Here is a 26,922-nt window from a genome sequence, read left to right as displayed (position 1 = left end):
GTGGATACTTAGACATTTGTCAGATCAATATTAGTGGAATAAAATGTGACTATTTATTAGAAATGAAATGACTTTATTCTGGTTTTTCTACTTTGGTCTTGAGAACTGTGGTGGGTGTTCCTTTCCTTCTTGAAATCTTGCTTTAAGGTTCTAGACTTAGTAAGCAGCTTTAACTACCTCGCCCCGACCTCATCAGAGCCTTAGTTTTGTATTTAACTAAGCAATATTATCATTGGAGCCTTGAGGAAAACTCTAGAAACATTGTGAGACAGAATAGTGTTAACAGTGTTTTAAGGTTGTGGAGCCTTATCTTCAAATAAGTTACGCAGACGTCTACAACCAAAAAAGGTAGAACTGCTCAGGGCCAGGAAAGGAGAGTCATTATGTCCTTATAGGGTGGTTGACATATTGGATTCGACACTTCTGTATAACTTTGAGCAAGTTACTTTACTTTTCTAGGGTTCAGTTTTCTCATCTGCGAATTCTAGGGTTATTGCTAGGATTAAATGAGATAAAGTACGCAAAGTGCCTGGCAAATTGTAAGTGTTGAGGAAATATTAAATAGGTCTTTTTCCTTTGCTGCTGCAGCCTCTCCTTCTTCGTCTTCCTTTCCCCCTACTTCTTCATAAAGCACAGGGGCAAGTTCAGAGAACTTACTACTTACAGAGTAGTCTATTATTCCATGTATTTGGATATACAAATATTTTTGCCTTATATTTCCTGCTTTTATCTCTGTATCCGTCCGTCTGTCCATCTGTCCATGCATCCATCCATTCTCTATGTAAGCTATCTGCATTTTTTATGAACCATGTAAGCGTAAAGTATAGACAGGTGATGCCCCTTTACCCATAAATATTTCAGTTGTATTTCATAAAAACAAAGAATTCTGTTATGTAACCACAATGTAATTACCCAAATCAGGAAATTCATATTGAAACAATGTTATTATATAATTTATAGATCTTACTGATAATTTTTTCAGTTGTCCCAATAATGTCCTTTATAGCAAAAGAAAATTGAAAATAAGCATTGCATTCAATTATCATGTTTCTTTAGTCTCCTTTAATCTGGGTCTTTCTTTATAGTTCTTGGGTTTTTCTTTGTAGTTCACAACATTGACATTTTTGAAGAGTGCAGGTCAATTATTTAGTAGAATGTCCCTTAACCTGGATGTCTCTGATGTTTTCTCATGAATAGATTCCAGTTAAGTACTTTTGGCAGTCACATCGCAGAAAGAGATGCTGAGTCTTCTCAGTACATATCAGGAAGCACATGCTGTTGATGAGTCTCATTAGTAGCAATGCAACTTTGATCATTCATGTACCACGGTGCCTGCCAGGTTTCTCCACTGGAAAGTTACTGTTTTACCCTTTGTAGTTAAAGACTACCTTGTGAGAGGAGGGGATATGCTTTGAGATATGGAAATATTCTGGTACTTCTCAAACATTTATCCTCAATTTTATCATACATTGATGATTTTGGGGTGAGTTTACTATTATTATGATATAGGTAAATAGTGATTTTCTAATCCTTCTACACTTATTAGTCTGTTTTTACTACAAGGAAGAGCTTTCCCTTCTCTCTTATTTGTTTATATCAGCGGGGACTCTTGTATCCATATCTATTCAATCAGTTGTCATCCTTAACTGTCATTATTCATTTTGATGCTCACATTATCCCCCAGCTGGCTAGTGAGGACACCTTAAGGATGAATCCTCTGCTTTTGCTCTGTCCTCTCATTCTTTAAACACTCTTAATTTTTGGCACAAGATGCTCCAGATTCATCATGGTTGTTTTTCTTGCTCTAATCCTGAAATCAACTATTTCTCCAAGGACCCCCAGTTCTATTGAGTGGAGAATGTTTTTTAAAAACCAAGATCTGAGCATTGGATGTGCTTAACTGCAAACTTGTTAAACCTCTCATTAGTTGTTTTATAAATGATTATTTTTTACCTGGGCCGTCACATGATATGCATGCCATTATATACTGTTTCTCCTGATTTCATGCTATTTTTCTGTTCTGGAATTTGGAGTCACTATGTATATTTGCTTATTTAGGAAGCATTGCTTACCCTGAATTCTGAACGTTTGAAAAGACTTTAATTGCTCTCATTTTGGACAGTTCAAAGGTTACTGGATTTTATTTAATATCTTCCTTACTTGGGTTACTTTAATTCTTTTGTTCTATTTATCTCCATTAAGTAAAGATGTAGACTGTACTTAATTGAGTATTTTCCTTTTGGCAGTGGAACAAGGCTAAAGGTGATTCTTGTTAATTTGTTACTCATTTGTATTATCCATTTATCTGGATTGGATTTGAGATGATGTTTAGTTTTGGTTTGTAAAGAGGTCTGTACTGAACATTTTTGTGTTCTTTGCCTAAAATGTCCTTTCAGAGGCTGACGTAGTGCTGCTATTTGTAGTGTGGGAATCCAGCTATAGGGAATTGGTTTTATGTGAGAGTCTGGCTGGGTTTTTATTTTCTTTTCTACTCAAAGAGTATGATTTATATTTCTGTCATTTAAAATTTGATTGTGCTCCTGAAAATGAAAAACATTTATCAATGGTAATTCTCTTCATGCTTTAATGATTTTAAGATGTGTCTGTCAGAATGTGAGCTGCATTCATCTTGTAGAGCATGTTGACCCTTGGGATGTAGATGTAACTGCTGATTCTCTTTAGAAGAGTTTCCATGAAAATATATTTGAATTCTTAATTTGAAGACAAATTTTGCACTTTATTTTAATTTTGTCAGTGTGGTTATAATAGTTATTTCCCTCCCTACTTGAGTAAGTCTTCTAGGATTTAGGATTACCTGTGTGTGCATGTTTGTGTTTATTTATAAGTGTGTGTTTGTATGTGATTGTGAGTATAGTAAGGTCATTTAGGCAGGATGCATTGGCGTGGTCATCAGAGGTTTTGCAGTTGTAGATTGCATCTGGATGATAGTTTTGAAGACTTCTACTTCTTTTCCATAAAAAAAAAAAACTCAGTGTGTATTGTAGTTCATAAAGCATCTTGATATCTAATTACTCCTAACTCCTGTCAATACTCTGAAAACATTTATTTTATTTTGATAGTTTATGTGAAGACTATCATAGTATTGGATGGATGGATTCCATAGCATGGAATAGTATAAAAAACAAAAGTATGCACCAGTCAGGTGAAAAGTGTTTATTAAATTCCTACTATCTGCCTACTGTTATGCTAACTACTTGGGGAAAGTGAAACAAATGCATATGAAACAATTATCAAACAACAAGTACTTTTATAATAGCATTACCAACCTTGGATATGGTAAAACAAATTGGTAATTGTGATAAAGACAGATATCAGTATAAACTTTTTTTCTTTTTCTTAGTATGTTTTTGCTGCATTGCAGGATACTGCTTAACCTACACATTTATTTACCTTTTCTGACTAGAAACATGTGCTCATCAGTGTTATATTTCAGATGTTTTAGGTTTTATGTATTTAATAATCAGCCATTTTTGCTGCCTCTCTGTGATAGAGATTGAAATGGTCTAATTTCAAGGTTAATGAGGTAGCAAACTACATTAATCACATTTTTGCTCTTTGAACCATGTATGAATTATTGATGCTCATGGAAATATTTTGTAAAATATTACTCATAGTAATGAGTGTCAATAGTTCAATATAGCCGGGCATTGTGATGGGCGCCTATAGTCCCAGCTACTTGGGAGGCTGAGGCAAGAGATTTTGTCTCAAAAAAATGGGCGGTGCCTGTGGCTCAGTGGGTAGGGCACCGGCCCCATATACCGAGGGTGGCGGGTTTAAACCTGGCTTTGGCCAAATTGCAACCAAAAAAAAAAATAGCCAGTGTTGTGGCAGGCGCCTGTAGTCCCAGGTACTTGGGAGGCTGAGGCAAGAGAATCACTTGAGCCCAAGAGATTGAGGTTGCTGTGAGCTATGACGCCTCAATACTTTACCAAGGGTGACAAAGTGAGACTCTGTCTCCAAAAAAAGAAAAAAAAAGAAAAAAAAAGTTGAGTAAAAATTTGTAAGATTGTGAAACCTTGAGTCATTTGCTGAATATATCTCCTTTAGCTCTCATAGTAGAGAAAAGAGGTATGATAAGGGACATGTCCACAAAATAAAAAGCCAAAAATGCTTATCACAAAATTGGCTCTTGAATTTATTTTGGAATTAGTCCTATAAAGTAGAGAGTGGCTGAGAAGAACCTTCAGGATAGAAGACTATTCCTGTTCAGATGGAGAATTAGAGTGGAAAACTAAAAACTTGAATATTTCAGTTTTTTAATTTTTTAATTTTTTATTTTTTTGAGACAGAGTCTCTCACTATGTCCTTCTCAGTAGAGTACTATGGCGTCACAGCTCACAGCAACCTCAAACTCTTGGGCTTAAGCAACTCTCCTGCCTCAGCCTCCCAGTAGCTGGGACCACAGGCGCCTGCCACAACGCTTGGCCATTTTTTGTTGCAGTTGTCATTGTTGTCTAGCTGGCCCAGGCTGGATTCGAACCTGCCAGCCTCCGTGGAGGTGGCCAGCACTGTAACCACTGTCCTATGCCGCCAAGCCATGTTCCAGTTTGTTATTCACTGGCTTTATAACTTTGGACAAGTCACTTAACCTCTTTGGGCCTCAGTTCTTTTTTTAATCTGTAAAGGACGAATTTGCCCAAACCAATTTAGCTCTAATATTTTTTTGGTGTACTTTTAGACATACAAAATGAAATTTGCATATTATTTTAAAATTTATTATTATTGGGCGGCGCCTGTGGCTCAGTCGGTGGGGCGCCGGCCCCATATACCGAGGGTGACGGGTTCAAACCCGGCCCCGGCCAATCTGCAACCAAAAAATGGCCAGGCGTTGTGGCGGGCGCCTGTAGTCCCAGCTACTCGGGAGGCTGAGGCAAGAGAATCGCTTAAGCCCAGGAGTTGGAGGTTGCTGTGAGCTGTGTGAGGCCACGGCACTCTACCGAGGGCCATAAAGTGAGACTCTGTCTCTACAAAAAAAAAAAAAAAAAAAAAAAATTTATTATTATTATTTATTTTTTTCGGTAGTTTTTGGCTGGGGCTGGATTTGAACCCGCCATCTCTGGTATATGGGGCTGGCATCCTACTCCTTGAGCCACAGGCGCCACCCATAAAAATTTATTATTATTTTTAACATTTCATTGTGGAAAATTTAAAGTTACCTAAAAGTGGAGAGAGGAATATAATGGATCTTTAGGTACCCATTATCCAGCTCAATAATGATCAAGTCACGGTCAATCATGTTTATCTACAATCCTACTTATTCTTCTCCCCACTTATTATTTTTTTAGTTTTTAAATTACCATTTTATTTTATTAATTTTTTTGGTACATAATATAGGAGTTATATACTTCTGATTATTTAAAAGAAAATCTCGGATTTTATTTCATTTTTAAACAAATATTTTAGAATATATCTAGTAGAAAAGGATTCTTTTCAAAGCATAGACATCCAATGCCATTATCATATATAAATAAAAATAATTCCTTAATATCATTAAATATACAGTTGGTTTTCAGATTTTCCTAATTCTCTCTCTCTCTTTTTTTTTTACAATTTGTAGTTTGAATTGGGCTACAAATAACGTCCAGTCATTGTAGTTGAATGGTACATTTCTCTCTCTCTTTTTTTTTCAAGACAGTCTCACTTTGTTGCCCTTAGTAGAGTGCTGTGGTGCCATAGTTCATAGCAACCTCAAACTCTTGGTTCAAGTGATCCTCTTGCCTCAGCCTCCCAAGTAGCTGGGACTATAGGCACCCCGCCCACAACAGCACCTGGCTATTTTTAGAGATGAGGCTCACTCTTTTTTTTTTTTTTTGAGGCAGAGTCTCACTTTGTCACCCTTGATAAAGTGCCATCGCATCATAGCTCACAGCAACCTCAAACTCTTGGGCTCAAACAATCCTCTTGCCTCAGCCTCCCAAGTAGCTGAGACTACAGGTGCCTGCCACAACAACCAACTATTTTTAGAAACGAGGTCTTGCTCTGGCTCAGGCAATCCACCCGTCTCTGCCTCCCTAGTGCTAGGATTACAGGTGTGAGCCACCGCTCCTGGCCTCCATTTAATTGGGGTCTCACTCTTGCTTAGGCTGGTCTTGAATTCTTGAGTTCAAGCAATCTACCCGCCTTAGCTTCCCAGAATGCTAGGATTAGAGGTGTGAGCCACTGTGCCCAGATTCATTGATATGTCTCTAAGTCCTCTTAAATATATAGTTTCTACTCAATATTTTTATCTTGATATTTATTTGTTTGAAATAAGTTCATTTGTTCTGTTGAATTATTTGACTTTTTTTTTATGGTTTTTTCTTGTCCCTAATAAACCCATCATGGGCAGGTCTATATCTTGAAGACTACTGTGTTTATCAGACAGTCAGTGGAGATGGGCATCACAAGTAAAACGGCATGTGTGGAGGCCCAGGGGAGTTAAAGAGTCTTGCATCTTTGAAGAATAGCTTTCCTAAGCATGAGTTGTTTTGGTGGAGTGGCTGGACATACAAGATGTATGGCGTGGGTAGGTGTGAGGTCTCAAGCTATTCAATATGCTGTGTTACGGAGCTATTATATTTATACTGTAGGAATTTAATAAGACTTTCTTTCTTTTTTTTTTTTTTTTTAAGAGATGGGATCTTACTGTTTTCTGTAGGCTGGAGTGCAGTGGTGTGATCACAGATCACTGCAACCTCAAACTTCTAAGCTGAAGTGATCCTCCTACTTCAGCCGCCCAAATAGTTAACACTACAGGCATGTACCAGTATTTTTAAAATTTTTTGTAGAGATGGGGTTTTCCTATGGTGCCTAGGCTGGTCTTGAACTCCTGGCCTCCAGCTATCCTTCCATCTTGGCATCCCAAAGTGTTGGGATTATAGACATTAGCTTCTGTGCCCGTTCTTAATAAGAATTTTAATAGGGAAATGACTTGATTAGAATTAAAATATTCAAAAAGCCTTTGTAGCCACATAAAGAATAAACTGAGGCAGAAGAAGCAGGAGTAAATGATTGCAAGTCTTAAGAGTCTAGATCAGATCCTAATGCTGCGACCCTTTAATACAGTTCCTCATGTTGTGGTGACCCCCAACCATAAAGTTATTTTCATTGCTACTTTTTTGCTGCAATTTTGCTACTGTTATGAATCATGATGTAAATCTCTGAAATGCAGGATGGCCTTATGCGACCCCTCTGAAAGGGTCGTTCGACCCCCAAAGGGGTCTTGACCCACAGGTTGAGAACCCTGGTCTAGATGGACCTGGGAATTATTTGGCAGGTCAAATAATCAGAAATTAGTGATCAACTGAGTGTGGGCAGGAAAAGAATCCAGGATGACTCTGAGGCTTCTGGATTGTGCAAACATGTGGGTGATGTTTCCATCAGTAAAATAGTGAATGTAGAAGGAGCAGTCTGGGTTGCTAAGTTCTGTTTAGGGCGTGTGGGCTTGCAGGCCTTTGCCTTTTTGGTGGAGACATCTATACATGCACAAATGTACATAAACATCTTCATAGTTAAGGACCCAGACTTGGGTTCAAATCTGCTACTTACTATCTGCGTGACTTTGGGAAGATGACTTAACGTTTCTAAGTCTCAGTTTTTAGAGTTGTAAAGAGGGGATAACTCATAGTTTTATTCTATGAATTAAATTGTCTAATTGATGAAAATCTAATATAATGCCTAATACACACAAGCTTGACAAATATAGTTATTATTATAGATATGGGGGTTGCCAGTAACTTGTGTTGTACCATGGAATGGATGAGAATGAGAAGATAGGGGGCCAAATATGGACTACTGGGGACTGTCAACAGTTGAACATCAGAAATAGTTGCCTGGACCTTCTCACTCTGTTCTCTCCCTTAATTAGGTAGATTATTTTAGGTATTACTGGAGGAAGTACAGGTTTATCTGTTTTACAGCCAGTTGTAAATAGTGTTATTCCATTGCCCAAGCTTATTTATTCACATTAATTAATTTATTTAACACACATTTACTGAGATGCTGGTAGACATTAGAAGTGCTGAAAAAAATCTCAGAGAACAGACAGACTTCTGGGTCATAGGCCTCATGGTGCTTACATTCTAGAGAGATGGATATTCATCAAAAAGTTAAAACTATCATCTAGAGATAAGTACTTTAGAAAGGATGAAAATAGGATAAAATGCTGTAGAGTTCCTATGAGATTATTTTAGATTGGATGATAGGGAAGGCCTCTATGAGGAGGATATAGTTAAGATCACATAATCAGTAGTAGCCAGCCATGTGAAGATTGGTCAGAGGGACTTTCTAGGTAGTGCAGAGGAATAAGCTGTGGGTGTATCTGGAGAACACTAAGACAGGCAATGGGCTCAAAATAGGGCAGTGGGAAAAATTGATGAACTGAGACCAGAGAGTATGTAGTGACCAAAGCCACACAGGGCCCTCCAAGCCAGGATAAGGAGTCTGGATTTATTCTAGGCAACTTGAAAAGCCCCTAGAAAGCTTTAGGTAGATCACTTTAAAAAGATGACTGTGATCACAAGAGCCATGAATGAGGTACAGAAGTCAGAAACAGGAGGCTAAAGATGACAAATGCTTTATTTTGTTTTCTTTGTATCCTTTTTTTATTAGACAAGAGTCCCATCTTGAAGATCTTAGTTGCTTGGAAGCCTCAAGTCTGTCATCGAATTGATCCCCATCAGGAGAGTTGTCTTGATGAACCCAGGGGAAAAGAATGGGATTAGTACGAGTATGAACTTATGTTCAATTCCTTTCTGCTGGGGAGAGTTTCATAGCTGCTCTCTAGGTTGTCAAAGAGATCTTTGAACGCCAAAAGGGTAGCCATTGTTAGCGTGTTGAGTCCTATGGAAAATGTCAGAGGGATTGAAGAAAGCAAGAGCACCAGTGGTAGCTCCTGCTTTGTAAGTTAGGGAGAGAAGAAAAACATGAAGTTAGACACAATTAAGAAAAACAAGTGAAGTCAGGGGTGGGCAGGCCAGATCACGTGGCACTCAGGGTGAATATTCAGAGATCAGACATCTTTTCTGGCTCGATGCCCGTAGCACAGTGGTTACGGTGCCAGCCACATGCACCAAGGATGGCGAGTTTGAGTCCCTGGATCAGCTAAACCACAATGACAACTGCACCAAGAAAATAGCTGGGCATTGTGGTGGGCGCCTTGGGAGTCTAAGGCAAGAGAATTGCTTAAGCCCAAGAGTTTGAGGTTGCTGTGAGCTGTGATGTCAGAGCACTCTACTAAGGGTGACATAGTGAGACTTTGTCTCAAAAAACAAACAAACAAACAAAACAAAACAAAAAACAAAAAACCAAAAAAACATCTTTTCCCTTGAGTTGCCTCCCTCCACATTTAACTTACAAGTCTGGAAATTCAAGTTTTGCTTACTTGAGCAAAATGTTCATAAAAGCCACAAGATGGCGATGTTTCTCCTTAAAATGAAAGTGAGTGACTAAGTGGAAGATGGGGAGGGGGCAGAATATGAATGTGTACTGGGTGATCCTCTCTGATTTTCCATAATTTCCTTAATTTTCCTTACTCCTTTACTTGAATATAAAGTAGAACTGACATGCTTACGTATTTCCTCTTTAATTTAGATTTTGATCATAGTTGTTTTGGAATTGTAAAGTTAAAATAAAATTAAAAAGAATTAGTTGGATCCCATGTTTACTAATTTTCAGCTTTTCAATAAATTGTTAATAAGTAATTTCCTTTTGCACATTGCCAACAGAGTAATCTTAGCAGAATACAGTTTTGATGTCTATTCCCTTGTGTGTATGTGATTTTTAAAAAATGATACTGATAAGATCTACCACGTATGTTCCCGTTTTAAAACTTTATTTATCATCATAAATATTTGTTGATAGTACTGATAGTGTTCAAATATTTAAGGCAAGTATAAGGAGTGAAAAGGTGGAATAATTTTTGACATATATATGTATAAAATTTTTATTGTCAAATTCTTTTCTACAGTGAATAAGTGCAAGATTCCAAGTATAAAAATTTCAATTTTTATGGGTTATTAAACAATATAATATCAATGCTTACAGTATCTGTTCTTATAATTTAGGCATGATAAGAACATCATTTAGGCATGATAAGGTGGGTGGATCACCTGAGCCTGACCAAGAGTGAGACCCTGTCTCTACTAAAAATAGAAAAACTGAGGCAAGAGAATCTCTTGTACCCAAGAGTTTGAGGTTACTGTGAGCTATAATGTCATGGCACTCTACCGAGGGTGACAAAGTGAGACTCTTTCTCAAAACAACAATAACAACAACAACAAAAGACAGCATAAGCAAAGTGCATTTTAGAGCAAAGTAGGACATTTAGAGCTAAATATGTATAGCTACTAAATACATGTTGATCAATGCACTTACCTTTTCCACAAAATAATGAAAATAACGAAAAGAAAACTTCCATGAGGTATGCCTAGGATTCTAATAATCCTATGAGATTATTTCCTATGAGAAATCTGTGAGATAAATGTGAATAGTGCCATTTTACAGGTGAAGATATTGAGGCTCAGGGAGATTAAATAAATTGCCAAGACTTTAATAATAATTGGCAGAACTATAATTTGAATCCAGACTTTTTAAATCCTAAAACTCCTCTTTTTCACTATGCCATGCTGCCTGCATTATTAATTTCTATTTAATAGAAATAATTAAATATTTTATATTAAATAATTTTTCCAATATTATTGGAAGTTGTAATTTAAAGTGATTAGGATATTTGTTTCTTCCACTTGTTGTAAGCTGAACAGAAAGAGATTTATTTCAGAAGGCAACTATAGTTTGTCCTTTTATTTAGTAAGCTGTTTATTTTTCTGAGCATATTTTCCTGTAGTCCTTTATATGGAAGACTGCATTTAGATTTGTGCTGATAATGAGGGGATTTGGTTTATCCCATTTGAGGGATTTGAGCTCCTATCTGGAAGCATGTGGTTTTTGCCAGGATAAAGTAGACTGAAACTTAGTTCCTTCCTTTGTCTTCCTACTGAGGTTACAGGTGGTTCACAGAGCACATGGTGTTCCTGCCTATGGTGGCAATTTCTCTTTGAAAACTAGTGTGTTGAAGACTGGAAGCCTGGGTTGGAGAGCCCTGTACAGCTGCAAAGTGGCTGCTCTGGAATTCATTTATTATTATTATTTTTTGAGACAGAGTCTCACTTTGTCACTCTTGGTAGAGTGCTGTGATGTCATAGCTCACAGCAACCTCAAACTCTTGGGCTCAAGTGATGCTTTTGCTTCAGCCTCCCAAGTAGCTGGGACTACAGGCCCCTGCCACAATACCCGGCTATTTTTAGAGACGAGGTCTTGCTGAGGCTCAAGCAATCCACCTTCCTCGGCTTCCCAAGGGCTAGGATTACATGCGTGAGCCACTGTGTCTGGCCTGGAATTTATTCTTTAAAGCTTGGCATTCATTTTTGTATTTATGTATGCAAAATGTTTATATAATTTATTACCGTTTTTACTCACCTACTATTCCATTTTTGCCTTTCTAAAGTCTTAAAAAGTAATAGTTCAGAATTTACAAGTTTTGTTGTTGAAGATGGGAGACAAAACTGATTTTTACCTAAATCAAGGCATTTGGGTTTTTAAAAATGATTTTCTTTTTTTCTTTTTTTTCTTTTCTTTTTTTTTTTTATTGTTGGGGATTCATTGAGGGTACAATAAGCCAGTTACACTGATTGCAATTGTTACGTAAAGTCCCTCTTGCAATCATGTCTTGCCCCCATAAAGTGTGACACACACTAAGGCCCCACCCTCCTCCCTCCATCCCTCTTTCTGCTCCCCCCCCATAACCTTAATTGTCATTAATTGTCCTCATATCAAGATTGAGTACATAGGATTCATACTTCTCCATTCTTGTGATGCTTTACTAAGAATAATGTCTTCCACGTCCATCTAGGTTAATACGAAGGATGTAAAGTCTCCATTTTTTTTAATGGCTGAATAGTATTCCATGGTATACATATACCACAGCTTGTTAATCCATTCCTGGGTTGGTGGGCATTTAGGCTGTTTCCACATTTTGGCAATTGTAAATTGAGCTGCAATAAACAGTCTAGTACAAGTGTCCTTATGATAAAAGGATTTTTTTCCTTCTGGGTAGATGCCCAGTAATGGGATTGCAGGATCGAAAGGGAGGTCTAGGTTGAGTGCTTTGAGGTTTCTCCATACTTCCTTCCAAAAAGGTTGTACTAGTTTGCAGTCCCACCAGCAGTGTAAAAGTGTTCCCTTCTCTCCACATCCACGCCAGCATCTGCAGTTTTGAGATTTTGTGATGTGGGCCATTCTCACTGGGGTTAGATGATATCTCAGGGATGTTTTGATTTGCATTTCTCTAATATATAGAGATGACAAACATTTTTTCATGTGTTTGTTAGCCATTCCTCTGTCGTCTTTAGAGAAAGTTCTATTCATGTCTCTTGCCCATTGATATACGGGATTGTTGGCTTTTTTCATGTGGATTAATTTGAGTTCTCTATAGATCCTGGTTATCAAGCTTTTGTCTGATTGAAAATATGCAAATATCCTTTCCCATTGTGTAGGTTGTCTCTTTGCTTTGGTTATTGTCTCCTTAGCTGTACAGAAGCTTTTCAGTTTAATGAAGTCCCATTTGTTTACTTTTGTTGTTGTTGCAATTGCCATGGCAGTCTTCTTCATGAAGTCTTCCCCCAGGCCAATATATTCCAGTGTTTTTCCTATGCTTTCTTTGAGGATTTTTATTGTTTCATGCCTTAAATTTAAGTCCTTTATCCATCTTGAGTCAATTTTTGTGAGTGGAGAAAGGTGTGGGTCCAGTTTCAGTCTTTTACATGTAGACATCCAGTTCTCCCAACACCATTTATTGAATAGGGAGTCTTTCCCCCAAGGTAAGTTCTTGTTTGGTTTATCGAAGATTAGGTGGTTGTAAGATGTTAGTTTCATTTCTTGGTGTTCAATTCGATTCCAAGTGTCTATGTCTCTGTTTTTGTGCCAGTACCATGCTGTCTTGAGCACTATGGCTTTGTAGTACAGACTAAAATCTGGTATGCTGATGTCCCCAGCTTTATTTTTATTACTAAGAACTGCCTTAGCTATACGGGGTTTTTTCCGGTTCCATACAAAACGCAGAATCATTTTTTCCAAATCTTGAAAGTACGATGTAGGTACTTTGATAGGAATGGCATTGAATAGGTAGATTGCTTTGGGAACTATAGACATTTTAACAATGTTGATTCTTCCCATCCATGAGCATGGTATGTTCTTCCATTTGTTAATATCCTCTGCTATTTCCTTTCTGAGGAGTTCATAGTTTTCTTCATAGAGGTCCTTCACCTCCTTCGTTAGGTATATTCCTAGGTATTTCATTTTCTTTGAAACTATGGTGAAGGGAGTTGTGTCCTTAATTAGCTTCTCATCTTGACTGTTATTGGTGTATACAAAGGCTACTGACTTGTGGACATTGATTTTATATCCTGAAACATTACTGTATTTTTTGATGACTTCTAGGAGTCTTGTGGTTGAGTCTTTGGGGTTCTCTAAGTATAAGATCATGTCGTCAGCAAAGAGGGAGAGTTTGACCTCCTCTGCTCCCATTTGGATTCTCTTTATTTCCTTGTCTTGCCTAATTGTACTGGCTAGAACTTCCAGCACTATGTTGAATAGTAAAGGTGACAGAGGACAACCTTGTCTGGTTCCAGTTCTAAGAGGAAAAGCTTTCAGTTTTACTCCATTCAGTAAAATATTGGCTGTGGGTTTGTCATAGATAGCTTCAATCAGTTTTAGAAATGTGCCACCTATGCCTATACTCTTCAGTGTTCTAATTAGAAAAGGATGTTGGATTTTATCAAATGCTTTTTCTGCATCTATTGAGAGGACCATGTGATCTTCATTTTCGCCTCTGTTAATATGGTGGATAACGTTTATGGACTTGCGTATGTTAAACCAGCCTTGCATCCCTGGGATGAAGCCTACTTGATCATGATGAATGACTTTTTTGATGATAAGCTGTAATCTATTGGCTAGGATTTTGTTGAGAATTTTCCGTCTATATTCATGAGTGAGATTGGTCTGAAATTCTCCTTTTTGTTTGGGTCTTTTCCTGGTTTTGGTATCAGGGTGATGTTTGCTTCATAGAATGTGTTGGGGAAGATTCCTTCTTCCTCAATTTTTTGGAATAATTTCTGCAGTACAGGAATAAGCTCTTCCTTGAAGGTTTGATAGAATTCTGGAGTGAAGCCATCTGGACCAGGGCATTTTTTAGTTGGAAGCTTTTTTATTGTTTCTTTGATCTCAGTGCTTGAAATTGGTCTGTTCAGGAGCTCTATTTCTTCCTGGCTAAGTCTAGGGAGAGGGTGTGATTCCAAATATTGATCCATTTCCTTCACATTGTCAAATTTCTGGGCATAGAGTTTCTGGTAGTATGCAGAGATGATCTCTTGTATCTCTGTGGGATCAGTTGTGTTTTCCCCTTTATCGTTTCTGATTGAGGTTACTAGAGATTTTACTTTTCTATTTCTCATTAGTCTGGCCAATGGTTTATCTATTTTATTTATTTTTTCAAAAAACCAACTCCTTGTTTCATTAATTTTCTGAATGATTCTTTTGTTTTCAATTTCATTGATGTCTGATTTGATTTTGGATATTTCTTTTCTTCTACTGAGTTTAGGCTTAGATTGTTCTTCTTTTTCCAATTCCATAAGATCTCTTGTGAGATTGTTGATGTGCTCTCTTTCTGTTTTTCGAATGTAGGCATGTAAAGCGATGAATTTTCCTCTCAAAACTGCTTTTGCAGTATCCCAGAGGTTTTGGTAGCTTGTGTCTTCATTGTTGTTATGCTCAAGGAAGTTAATGATTTCCTGTTTTATTTCTTCCTGCACCCATCTGTTATTTAACAGAAGATTGTTTAATTTCCATGCCTTTGGGTGGGGTCGAGCATTTTTGTTAGAGTTGAGTTCCACCTTTAGTGCCTTATGGTCTGAGAAGATACAAGGTAAAATTTCAATTCTTTTGATTCTGTTGATATTTGTTTTGTGTCCCAGGATATGATCAATTTTGGAGAATGTTCCATGGGGTGATGAGAAGAATGTATATTCTTTATCTTTGGGGTGGAGTGTTCTATATGCGTCTATCAAGCATAGTTGGTCTAATGTCTCATTTAAATCTCTTATATCTTTGTTTAATTTCTGTTTAGAGGATCTGTCCAGCTCTGTAAGAGGTGTGTTAAAGTCCCCTGTTATGATGGTATTATCAGATATCATATTGCTCAGACTGAGTAAGGTCTGCTTCAAGAATCTGGGAGCATTTAAATTGGGTGCATAAATATTTAGAATTGAAATGTCTTCTTGTTGTATTTTTCCCTTGACCAATATAAAGTGACCATCTTTGTCTTTTTTGACTTTAGTTGCTTTAAATCCACATGTATCTGAAAATAAGATTGCAACTCCTCTTTTCTTCTGAATTCCATTTGCCTGAAAAATTGTCTTCCAACCCTTGACTCGGAGCTTTAATTTGTCTTTTGAAGCCAGGTGTGTTTCTTGCAGACAGCAAATGGATGGCTTCTGTTTTTTAATCCAGTCAACCAATCTATGTCTCTTCAGTGGGGAATTCAAGCCATTAACAATTATTGATATAATTGATAAATGTGGTAGTATTCTATTCGTCTTATTTGGTGAGAGTCCATTGCTTAGTTTTATCTTTTGCCTCAGTGTGGAGGTTAGGTTCAGTCCTTTAATTTCTGAGTTCTTACTTTGCTGCTGATCCATTGTGGTGGTCAGTGTGCAGAACAGGTTGAAGTATTTCCTGTAGAGCTGGTCTTGTTGTGGCGAATTTCCTCAATGTTTGTATATCTGTTAATGATTTGATTTCTCCGTCAATTTTGAAGCTTAGCTTAGCAGGGTACAGAATTCTGGGCTGAAAATTGTTCTGTTTAAGTAGATTAAAGGTAGATGAGCATTGTCTTCTTGCTTGGAAAGTTTCATTAGAGAAGTCTGCGGTCACTCTGATGGATTTGCCCCTGTAGGTCAACTGGCGCTGAATCCTGGCAGCTTGCAGAATCTTTTCTTTTGTCTTGACTTTGGACAGGTTCATCACAATGTGTCTTGGAGAAGCTCGGTTGGAGTTGAGGCAACCTGGGGTCCGATGTCCCTCTGAAAGCAGTGTGTCAGAATCTTTGGTGATGTTTGGGAAATTTTCTTTTATAATATTCTCTAGTATGGCTTCCATTCCTCTGGGGCATTCTTCTTCCCCTTCTGGAATTCCTGTAACTCGTATGTTGGAACGCTTCATAAAGTCCCATAATTCTGACAGTGAACGTTCTGCTTTCTCTCTCTTCTTTTCTGCCTCTTTTACTATCTGAGTTATCTCAAAATCTTTGTCTTCTACCTCTGAAATTCTTTCTTCTGCATGGTCTAACCTGTTGCTGATACTTTCCATTGCATCTTTAAGTTCCCTGATTGACTGTTTCAGTTCCTTCAGCTCTGCTATATCCTTTTTATATTCTTCATATCGTTCATTTCTGATTTGATTCTGTTTTTGGATTTCCTTTTGGTTATTTTCCACTTTATTATCAGTTTCCTTCATTTTTTCCATCATTTCTTTCATTGCTTTCAACATGTGTATTCTAAATTCCCTTTCTGTCATTCCTAACATTTCTGTATAGGCGGAATCCTCTGCAGTAGCTACCTCATGGTCCCTTGGCGGGGTTGTTCTGGACTGGTTCTTCATGTTGCCTGGAGTTTTCTGCTTATTCTTCCTCATGAGTGATTTCTTTTATCTGTTTCCTTGCCCTAATTTTCCTTTCACTTCCTCTTGCTCTTTAAGTTCTTGTGCCTGTGGACTAAGGGTTACAGGACCAGAAGGGTGAGAAGGTTGAGGTGCAAAAAAGGGATCAAAGAAAGGAGGACCGAGTGATAAGAAAAAAAAGAAAGATAGAGAAAGGAGAGGGGGTGGGGATAAGGAATATTGACAAAAAGAAGAGAGGTACAGAAAGAGGGAGACAGGGCAATATAGGTGTACAGTAGGGTACTTTGACACAACCTTAAAAAACCCCACCTTCTGGGGGTGCCCAGTTGGGTGGTTCCCTTGAGGTCAGCAGCTCTTTGCTAACCTGATCAGACACAGTACCCCACCTCCACCAAGTAGAGGAAAGACAAAAATGCTATAAATCAAACCAAAACAAGCAAACAGAAAACTTTACGGGGATACAATTGGGTGAAAAACCAAATGATAGCGGAGAAACACTAGCAAAAATGAAGTTGTAGTTATTAAAAAAGGCAGCAATGGGAAATTATAATTAAACTAGAAAAGTTGAGAAAGAAAAAGGGATCTGTATGGAAAAGATTGAAATTAAAAAACAAAAGAACATCAACAACGTCAAAACAAACAAACAAACAAAAAAAACAACCAAACAGAAAAAAAGAAAAAATACACAACCAAAAACAAAGCAGTTTGTATATGTTATTGAATATTGTCTGGGCAACACGTGGTCTTCTGGGGTAGGAGATGTTAGTCACAGTTCTGATACGACTGGAGGCTGCTGATTTCTCAAACCCCAGCAGGTAGACACCCTAAATCTCTCTTCAGCCTACTTAAAAGGCACTTTGAACTTGTAAACTTGCTGAGCAGAAGCTTTCCCAGCTTTCTCGCTGGAATCACTGCTGAAGTGGCTATCTGCTTACCCAGTGTGCCAAAACCCGTCTCACTCTGCCCCTGAGGGTTAGGGCTGCAAGGCGGCTCAGACCCCACCCTTAGGCTACTTGGTTGCTGGGTTACCAGCTCTCACCCGTTTCTAGCTCTGCGACCCTGAGGGCAGAGCTTGCCGGGGCAGATCACTGACAATGGTTCCATGTGACCCACCTCCGTCTGGCTCAGCGGCTCAGACTGGGGCCCTAGACAACGGCCAAAGTTCTCTGCACTCCGGCTCAGGCCTTCCCCAGGGCAGTTCAACTCAGTGCCAAGCCCAAGGACATCAAAACAGTTCACATGTAAGGCCTTTCCTGTTTGCAGTCTCGCTGCTACTGAACTTACAGTTGTGGGCGGGTTTAGACGGATTGAACACACGCTACCATTTGCCGGTTTTCCACTGTTTTAGTCCTCCTCTTGGGGTCCAGAAGTCTCTCGCTGACTCCCTGTATCCTCATAGGAGTGATGATAGGCAGTTCCCACCATCCAGAGATGCCTGGAATCCTATCTCCCCAGACTCACGGTGCCCAGATGCAAGGAAGCTGTTACTCGGCTGCCATCTTGCTCCGCCTCCTGGAAGGACCGTCTGGCCAGGGAGGTGCTGGAGAGTGCCCTGCTGCGCGGGGCCGCTCCCAGTCAGTTTCGCATTCAGCAGGCGCTGAGTCCCGATTTTATTTTTTTCTTCATACAATGGTTTTAAATGAAAAATAAGTATAGTGAAAAGAAGATTGACTATGAATAAATAATAATACTAAATATTATTTTCTTGATTGCTATTGCCCTGAGTAGAGTACCATGATGTTATAGCTCACAGAAACCTCAAACTCTTGGGCTCAAGTGATCCTCTTGCCTCAGTTTTTCTTTCTTTCTTTCTTTTTTTTGAGATAGAATGTCACTATATTGACTAGGGAGAGTGCTGTTGTGTCACAGCTCACAGCAACCTCAAACTCTTGGGTTTATGCAATTCTCTTGCCTCAGCCTCCCAAGTAGCCAGGATTATAGGCTCCTGCTACAACACCTGGCTATATTTTGGTTGTAGTTGTCATTGTTGTTTGGCAGGCCCTGGGCTGGATTTGAACCCACCAGCTCCTGTGTATGTGGCTGGCGCTCCAGCCCTGAGCTACAGGCCCTGAACCTTGCCTTGGTGTTTTTATTTTTAGTAGAGATGGGGTCTTGCTTTTGCTCAGGCTGGTCTCGAACTTGTGAGCTGAAGCAATCCACCTGCCTCAGCCTCTCAGATTATAGGCCACAGTGCCCAGCCTGAAAAAATAATTATTGAAGTTAGATGATGGGCTTATTATAAATTCTATTTTTATTTGTTTGAAATTTTGCATGATAAAACATAAGGTGGGACATGTTTTGACACCTTTTCTGTTATCAATTATAATAAATATTTAATCCTGAACTATTTTAATTTATTAGTATTAAGTGATAGTTTTACTATGAATTTTGTTTTACATATTTTTATTTCTGACAAAAATCATTTCTGGTGGTAATTGCCACCACTCACTTCTTTAGTTTCTTTGCTCATTTACTTTTTATAGATTATTTGTTTTTTAAAAATTAAATATTTCATATTAAAGTATTTATTCATTTCTTCAATAAATGTTACTGAACACTGTTCTAGCTGCTGGGGATACAGCAATGAATCAAATAGAAAAAATTTCTGAAGCATACATTTTTGTAGGGAGGAGATACAATAAATCAATGAACAAAAAACTATATTATGTTGGGATAAGGGCTATAAAGACAAATATAACTGAGTAAGGAGGATTAGAAGTGAGAAGTGAGGGTGCTTTTTGTAAAATGTTCTCAGGGAAAGTATCTCCAGGAAGAAGACATTTGAGTGGTGATTTAGAAGATACAAGGGACTATGTAGATACACAGTACAAAATGTAAAGGAGAATCTTCCAAATGGCTGAAGAAGCAAGGCTGTCAGACAATTTTCTTGATTTTTCTAAAGCAGGGTACTCAGGGAGTGATAACAGCTAGCTGATGGGTATGGAAGTCTCTTCATTTGGCCACTCTCTGGTTGATGTGCAGGATTTGGAGTAAGATCCAAGATGGAGGAAACTACTTCTTGTGTTTTTTTGATTCTTGCTTTCTGAAGGCAAAAAAAAAAAGGAAACAAAGTGACATCTGTATAATCTTAAAAAGTAGTTAGAAGATATAATTGTTTTATGTACAAATTTTAAAATCATCATTTATTTTTCTCTGCGTACTTGAGAAAATATGTAAATAGAGCCCAAGGAGACCTTGTTTTGCTTTACTTTGTATATTATTGTGTTTAGAATAAGGTTAGCAAATGCCTTTTGGGGTTGAGGAAGTAGAATGAGGGGATCAGGCTGAGGGAGTGAGGAATGGTGGAGATTGTGGCAATTGGGAGAACATATGCCCTTTATAAAGGGGAGAGCTCATCCTGATTGTTGCCATGCAAGAGTGTGGGTTTATGGCTTGGCGCCTGTAGCACAGTGGTTACTGCTCCAGCTACATACCCTGAGGCTGGCGGGTTCTAACCAGCCCCGGCCAGCTAAAACAACAATGACAACCTCAACAAAAATAGTTGATGGACACCTGTAGTCCCAGCTACTTGGGAGGCTGAGGCAAGAGAATTGCTTAAGCCCAAGAATTTGAGGTTGCTGTGAGCTGTGATGCCACAACACTCTACCCAGGTTGACAGAGTGAGACTGTGTCTCAAAAAACAAAGAAAGCATGTGGGTCTAGTTTGAACAATTTTCTGATTTTTTTCAAGAAAAGCCAGAAATTTGCATTTTTGTACTATCTCCTGATTTTTAACTGTTGGCAACTAGATGAAATCATTTCAAAGCATTTTGTAAACCAAACAAAATAATCATGCAGATGAAATCTGGCCTCCAAATCAGCACTTTTTTATTTTCTGGGCTTAGAACACCATGATTAATTTTTACTGCTTTCTTGAAGGGATAGTGTAGATCCAGTAGTAACAAAATGCTGCAAGGTTTCTGGATACGGTGGTTTTAGCACAGTATTTTCAACGGTTTTGGCACCCCCTGACTGATGCTGAATATGTCTCTTCTCATTTTAGGGTATGGTCAGACAGGTCCAATGTCTCGGCGTGCTGGTTATGATGCTGTTGCCTCTGCTGTCTCTGGTCTGATGCACATCACAGGGCCTGAGGTAGGCATCCTTCTTTAGAATAGCCATATTTTCGAGATTTTACTTTTTAGTAACTCATAGGATCAAACTTGAGTTAATTTTAGAAAGAAACCCAGTAAAGTGAATGACTTATTAAAGTAAAATGGAAGTGTTCATCACAAATGTATTTGAGGATAACCATCAGTTTGGCTTGATGGAAAAGAGCAATATTTTTAGCAAGAAGCAATATATTAGGGGTGAATGTATTTTTCATATTTATCATATTATTCAAGTTTAATATAGTCACCTTCATGTGGTTTGGGAATATTCTTTCTTTGAAATAGAATAGCTGACTAAACTAGACCTCAGCTGTCCATTTCTACAGGAGTGCCTTGATTTGTCATATATTCATAGCAGAAGTTTCCTTTTTACATCTGCAACATTAGAAGTAGTTACATATTTGAAAATTTGTTAATTAAAGCTTCAGGTATAGTTATATCTGATTTGTCATATGCCTTAGATTCTGCCCATAAAAGAATTACTTGATTTTATAATAATCCCTCTCCATTGAGGGCAAGTTTTGGAGTTCCTAAAAAGCATGCATAGATGTCCAAAATACAGTTGGTTAAATAAAAAATAAAAATTGAATCCTAGAGAAAACAATATAAATGGTATTAAATTAAGTAAAAAAATAGTATAAAAACCTAGTAAATAAAAATACTAAAAGACATCTATTTTAAAATAAACTGGATTGGTAGTTTTAAAATTTTTGTTCTAGTTCTAGTAGATTTTTCTTCCCTGAATCACTTTCTGTAGTTGATTCTTCAGGAAATATTTCAGTGTTGGGATAAACTGAGGCAGAGTGATCTCATGTCTTCTCTTTTGCAGTCTTTTGTATATTAGTTTCAAAGCAGCTATTGGAGTTTGATGTTTTGAAATCTAAGGTCTCTCATATATTTTTTATGTCTGTGGCCTTTCCTTAAAATATTTGAGGGTACTGTTTTCCTTTCCATACCTTGAGAGAATGGAGCATGAACATATCTCTCTTTGCTCTATCCTGTAGACCAGGCGTCCTCAAACTTTTTAAACAGGGGGCCAATTCACTGTCCCTCAGACCATTGGAGGGCCGGACTATAGTTTAAAAAAAAAAAACTATGAACAAATTCCTATGCACACTGCACATATCTTATTTTGAAGTAAAAACCAAAATGGGAACAAATACAATTCACACCGCTTCATGTGGCCCACGGGCCGCAGTTTGAGGACGCCTGCTGTAGACTGTCATATGGCCAAGACATTGTTATTGTGAGTACTTTTATTTAAGACCACTGTCCTCAGTTGGGAATATGTGAAAAGATCTGGGATATTTGAATGTATATATTCAAATGCTAAAATGAATAAAATTAAAAACTGCAAACGTATGGAATTATTGTAGTTCCCTTAGTACTCTGTACTATATTCTGACAGGGATAATCACACAGTATGTGCTCAGCCTTATAATATATGTTAACAGCAGTCTCTATCTTTTGTGTCACCCTTCTTGAGTGATTTTTTGTTTTAGTTAAACAAACAGTAACAACAACGTTTATTTAGTACTTACTATCTGCCAAACATTAGATATGTAGTTTACATATATTTAATTAAGTAAACTTCACTCCTGTATACTATATCTCTTTCACATGGACTCATCTCTCACTCCCTAATTAAGTCATACACCAATCCAGTGAATAGCTATTGCATGTATTTCTTACCATGTGACAGGAACTGTGGTAGTCACTAGAAATTATTCAGGCCACAGGACAGGCTTAGTCTTTACTCTTCTGAAGCTGTCAAATGGGAAATGCAAAACATTAATAGAAAATATTCATTACATACAAATCAAAAGAACTTGGGCAAGGCGGAGCAAGATGGCAGCCAAGTAACAGCTTTCTTGCGTCTGGGCACCGTGAGTCTGGGTAGATAGAACTCCAGGCATCTCTGGCTGGTGGGATCTGCCTATCATCACCCCTGAGAGGATACAAGGAGTCAGCAAGAGACTTCTGGACCCCAAGAGGAGGACTAAAACAGTGGAAAACCGGCAAGTGGTCGCGTGTGTTCAATCGGTCTAAACCCGCCCGAAACTGTAAGTTCAGTAGCAGTGAGACTGCAAACCAGAAAGGCCTTACCTGTGAACTGTTTTGGTGTCTTTGGACTTGGCACTCAGTTGAACTGCCTTGAGAGCCTGAGCGGGAGTGCAGAGAACTTTGGCCTTTGTCTAGGGCCCCAGTCTGAGCCGCTGAGCCAGACGGAGCTAATGGTGTTTGGCGTTGGGTCACAGGGAGCCATTGCGAGCGATCTGCCCCGGCAAGCTCTGCCCTCAGGGTCGCAGAGCTAGAATTGGGTGGGAGCTGGTAACCCAGCTACCAAGTAGCCTAAGGGTGGGGTCTGAGCCGCCTTGCAGCCCTAACCCTCAGGGGCAGAGTGAGACCAGTTTTGGCACACTGGGTAAGTGGATAGCCACTTCAGCAGTGATTCCAGCGAGAAAGCTGGGAAAGCTTCTGCTCAGCAAGTGAACAAGTTCAAAGTGCCTTTTAAGTGGGCTAAAGAGAGATTTAGGGTGTCTATCTGCTGGGGTTGAGAAATCAGCAGCCTCCAGTCGTATCAGAACTGTGATTAACATCTCATACCCCAGAAGACCACGTGTTGCCCAGACAATATTCAATAAAATATACATACTGCTTTGTTTTTGGTTGTGTTTTTTTCTTTTTTTTTTGGTTTGGTTGTTTTTTTTTGTTTTGTTTATTTTGATGTTGTTGATGTTGTTTTGTTTTTTAAGTTCAACCTTTTCCATACAGATCCTTTTTCTTTCTCAATTTTTCTAGTTTAATTATAATTTCCCATTGCTGTCTTTTTCGATAATTAGAACTTCATTTTTGCTAGTGTTTCTACAGCTATTATTTGGTTTTTCACCCAATTTTATCCTGTAAAGATTTCTGTTTGCTTGTTTTGGTTTGATTTATAGCATTTTTGTCTTTCCTCTCTACTTGGTGGAGGTGGGGTACTGTGTCTGATCAGGTTAGCAAAGAGCTGCTGACCTCAAAGGAACCACCCAACTGGGCACCCACAGAAGGTGGTTTTTTTTTAAGGTTGTGTCAAAGTAACCTACTGTACACCTATATTGTTCTGTCTCCCTCTTTCTGTGCCTCTCTTATTTTTGTCAATATTCCTTTTACCCACCCCCTCTCCTTTCTCTATTTTTCTTTTTTTTCTTATCACTCTGTCTTCCTTTCTTTCATGCCTTTTTTGCTCTTCAACCTTCTCACCCCTCTGGTCCCGTAACCCTTAGTCCACAGGCACGAGAACTTAAAGAGCAAGAGGAAGTGAAAGGAAAATTAGGGCAAGGAAACAGATAAAAGAAACCACTTATGAGGAAGAATCAGCAGAAAACTCAAAGCAACATGAAGAACCAGTCCAGAACAACCCCGCCAAGGGACCATGAGGTAGCTACTGCAGATGATTCCGCCTATGAAGAAATGCTAGGAATGACAGAAAGGGAATTTAGAATACACATGTTGAAAACAATGAAAGAAATGATGGAAACAATGAAGGAAACTGCTAATAAAGTGGAAAATAACCAAAAGGAAATCCAAAAACAGAATCAAATAAGAGATGAACGATATGAAGAATATAAAAAGGATATAGCAGAGCTGAAGGAACTGAAACAGTCAGTTAGGGAACTTAAAGATGCAATGGAAAGTACCAGCAACAGGTTAGACCATGCAGAAGAAAGAATTTCAGAGGTAGAAGACAAAGTTTTTGAGATAACTCAGATAGTAAAAGAGGCAGAAAAGAAGAGAGAGAAAGCAGAACGTTCACTGTCAGAATTATGGGACTTTATGAAGCGTTCCAACATACGAGTTATAGGAATTCCAGAAGGGGAAGAAGAATGCCCCAGGGAATGGAAGCCATACTAGAGAATATTATAAAAGAAAATTTCCCAAACATCACCAAAGATTCTGACACACTGCTTTCAGAGGGACATCGGACCCCAGGTCACCTCAACTCTAACCAAGCTTCTCCAAGACACATTGTGATGAACCTGTCCAAAGTCAAGACAAAAGAAAAGATTCTGCAAGCTGCCAGGAGTAAGCGCCAGTTGACCTACAGGGGCAAATCCATCAGAGTGACCGCAGACTTCTCTAATGAAACTTTCCAAGCAAGAAGACAATGGTCATCTACCTTTAATCTACTTAAACAGAACAATTTTCAGCCCAGAATTCTGTACCCTGCTAAGCTAAGCTTCAAAATTGACGGAGAAATCAAATCATTTACAGATATACAAACATTGAGGAAATTCGCCACAACAAGACCAGCTCTACAGGAAATACTTCAACCTGTTCTGCACACTGACCACCACAATGGATCAGCAGCAAAGTAAGAACTCAGAAATTAAAGGACTGAACCTAACCTCCACACTGAGGCAAAAGATAAAACTAAGCAATGGACTCTCACCAAATAAGACGAATAGAATACTACCACATTTATCAATTATATCAATAATTGTTAATGGCTTGAATTCCCCACTGAAGAGACATAGATTGGTTGACTGGATTAAAAAACAGAAGCCATCCATTTGCTGTCTGCAAGAAACACACCTGGCTTCAAAAGACAAATTAAAGCTCCGAGTCAAGGGTTGGAAGACAATTTTTCAGGCAAATGGAATTCAGAAGAAAAGAGGAGTTGCAATCTTATTTTCAGATACATGTGGATTTAAAGCAACTAAAGTCAAAAATACAAAGATGGTCACTTTATATTGGTCAAGGGAAAAATACAACAAGAAGACATTTCAGTTCTAAATATCTATGCACCCAATTTGAATGCTCCCAGATTCTTGAAACAGACCTTACTCAGTCTGAGCAATATGATATCTGATAACACCATCATAACAAGGGACTTTAACACTCCTCTTACACAGCTGGACAGATCCTCTAAACAGAAATTAAACAAAGAGATAAGAGATTTAAATGAGACCCTAGAACAACTGTGCTTGACAGACGCATATAGAACACTCCACCCCAAAGATAAAGAATATACATTCTTCTCATCACCCCATGGAACATTCTCCAAAATTGATCATATCCTGGGACACAAAACAAATATCAACAGAATCAAAAGAATTGAAATTTTACCTTGTATCTTCTCAGACCATAAGGCACTAAAGGTGGAACTCAACTCTAACAAAAATGCTCGACCCCACCCAAAGGCATGGAAATTAAACAATCTTCTGTTAAATAACAGATGGGTGCAGGAAGAAATAAAACAGGAAATCATTAACTTCCTTGAGCATAACAACAATGAAGACACAAGCTACCAAAACCTCTGGGATACTGCAAAAGCAGTTTTGAGAGGAAAATTCATCGCTTTACATGCCTACATTCGAAAAACAGAAAGAGAGCACATCAACAATCTCACAAGAGATCTTATGGAATTGGAAAAAGAAGAACAATCTAAGCCTAAACTCAGTAGAAGAAAAGAAATATCCAAAATCAAATCAGACATCAATGAAATTGAAAACAAAAGAATCATTCAGAAAATTAATGAAACAAGGAGTTGGTTTTTTGAAAAAATAAATAAAATAGATAAACCATTGGCCAGACTAATGAGAAATAGAAAAGTAAAATCTCTAGTAACCTCAATCAGAAACGATAAAGGGGAAAACACAACTGATCCCACAGAGATACAAGAGATCATCTCTGCATACTACCAGAAACTCTATGCCCAGAAATTTGACAATGTGAAGGAAAGGGATCAATATTTGGAATCACACCCTCTCCCTAGACTTAGCCAGGAAGAAATAGAGGTCCTGAACAGACCAATTTCAAGCACTGAGATCAAAGAAACAATAAAAAATCTTCCATCCAAAAAATGCCCTGGCTTCACACCAGAATTCTATCAAACCTTGAAGGAAGAGCTTATTCCCGTACTGCAGAAATTATTCCAAAAAATTGAGGAAGAAGGAATCTTCCCCAACACATTCTATGAAGCAAACATCACCCTGATACCAAAACCAGGAAAAGACCCAAACAAAAAGGAGAATTTCAGACCAACCTTACTCATGTATATAGATGCAAAAATCCTCAACAAAATCCTAGCCAATAGATT

At 38.3% G+C, this 26,922-nt stretch overlaps 1 protein-coding gene across 4 annotated transcripts in view; it reads left to right on the top strand.

Annotated features, from left to right (window-relative positions):
- The window catches only part of SUGCT (succinyl-CoA:glutarate-CoA transferase), a 966,251-nt gene that overhangs the window by 104,940 nt on the left and 834,389 nt on the right, over positions 1 to 26,922 (top strand). For all 4 annotated transcript variants that reach the window (XM_053609716.1, XM_053609717.1, XM_053609720.1 and 1 more), the window contains exon 7: positions 20,732 to 20,823. In XM_053609716.1, the coding sequence (XP_053465691.1) occupies positions 20,732 to 20,823 (92 nt within the window). The remainder of the gene's footprint in view (positions 1 to 20,731; positions 20,824 to 26,922) is intronic.

This window comes from Nycticebus coucang, chromosome 11, assembly GCF_027406575.1.
Source record: "Nycticebus coucang isolate mNycCou1 chromosome 11, mNycCou1.pri, whole genome shotgun sequence".
Taxonomy (NCBI): Eukaryota; Metazoa; Chordata; class Mammalia; order Primates; family Lorisidae; genus Nycticebus; species Nycticebus coucang.
Note: the sequence above shows the minus strand (reverse complement) of the source record. Positions and strands in the feature narration are given on the sequence as shown.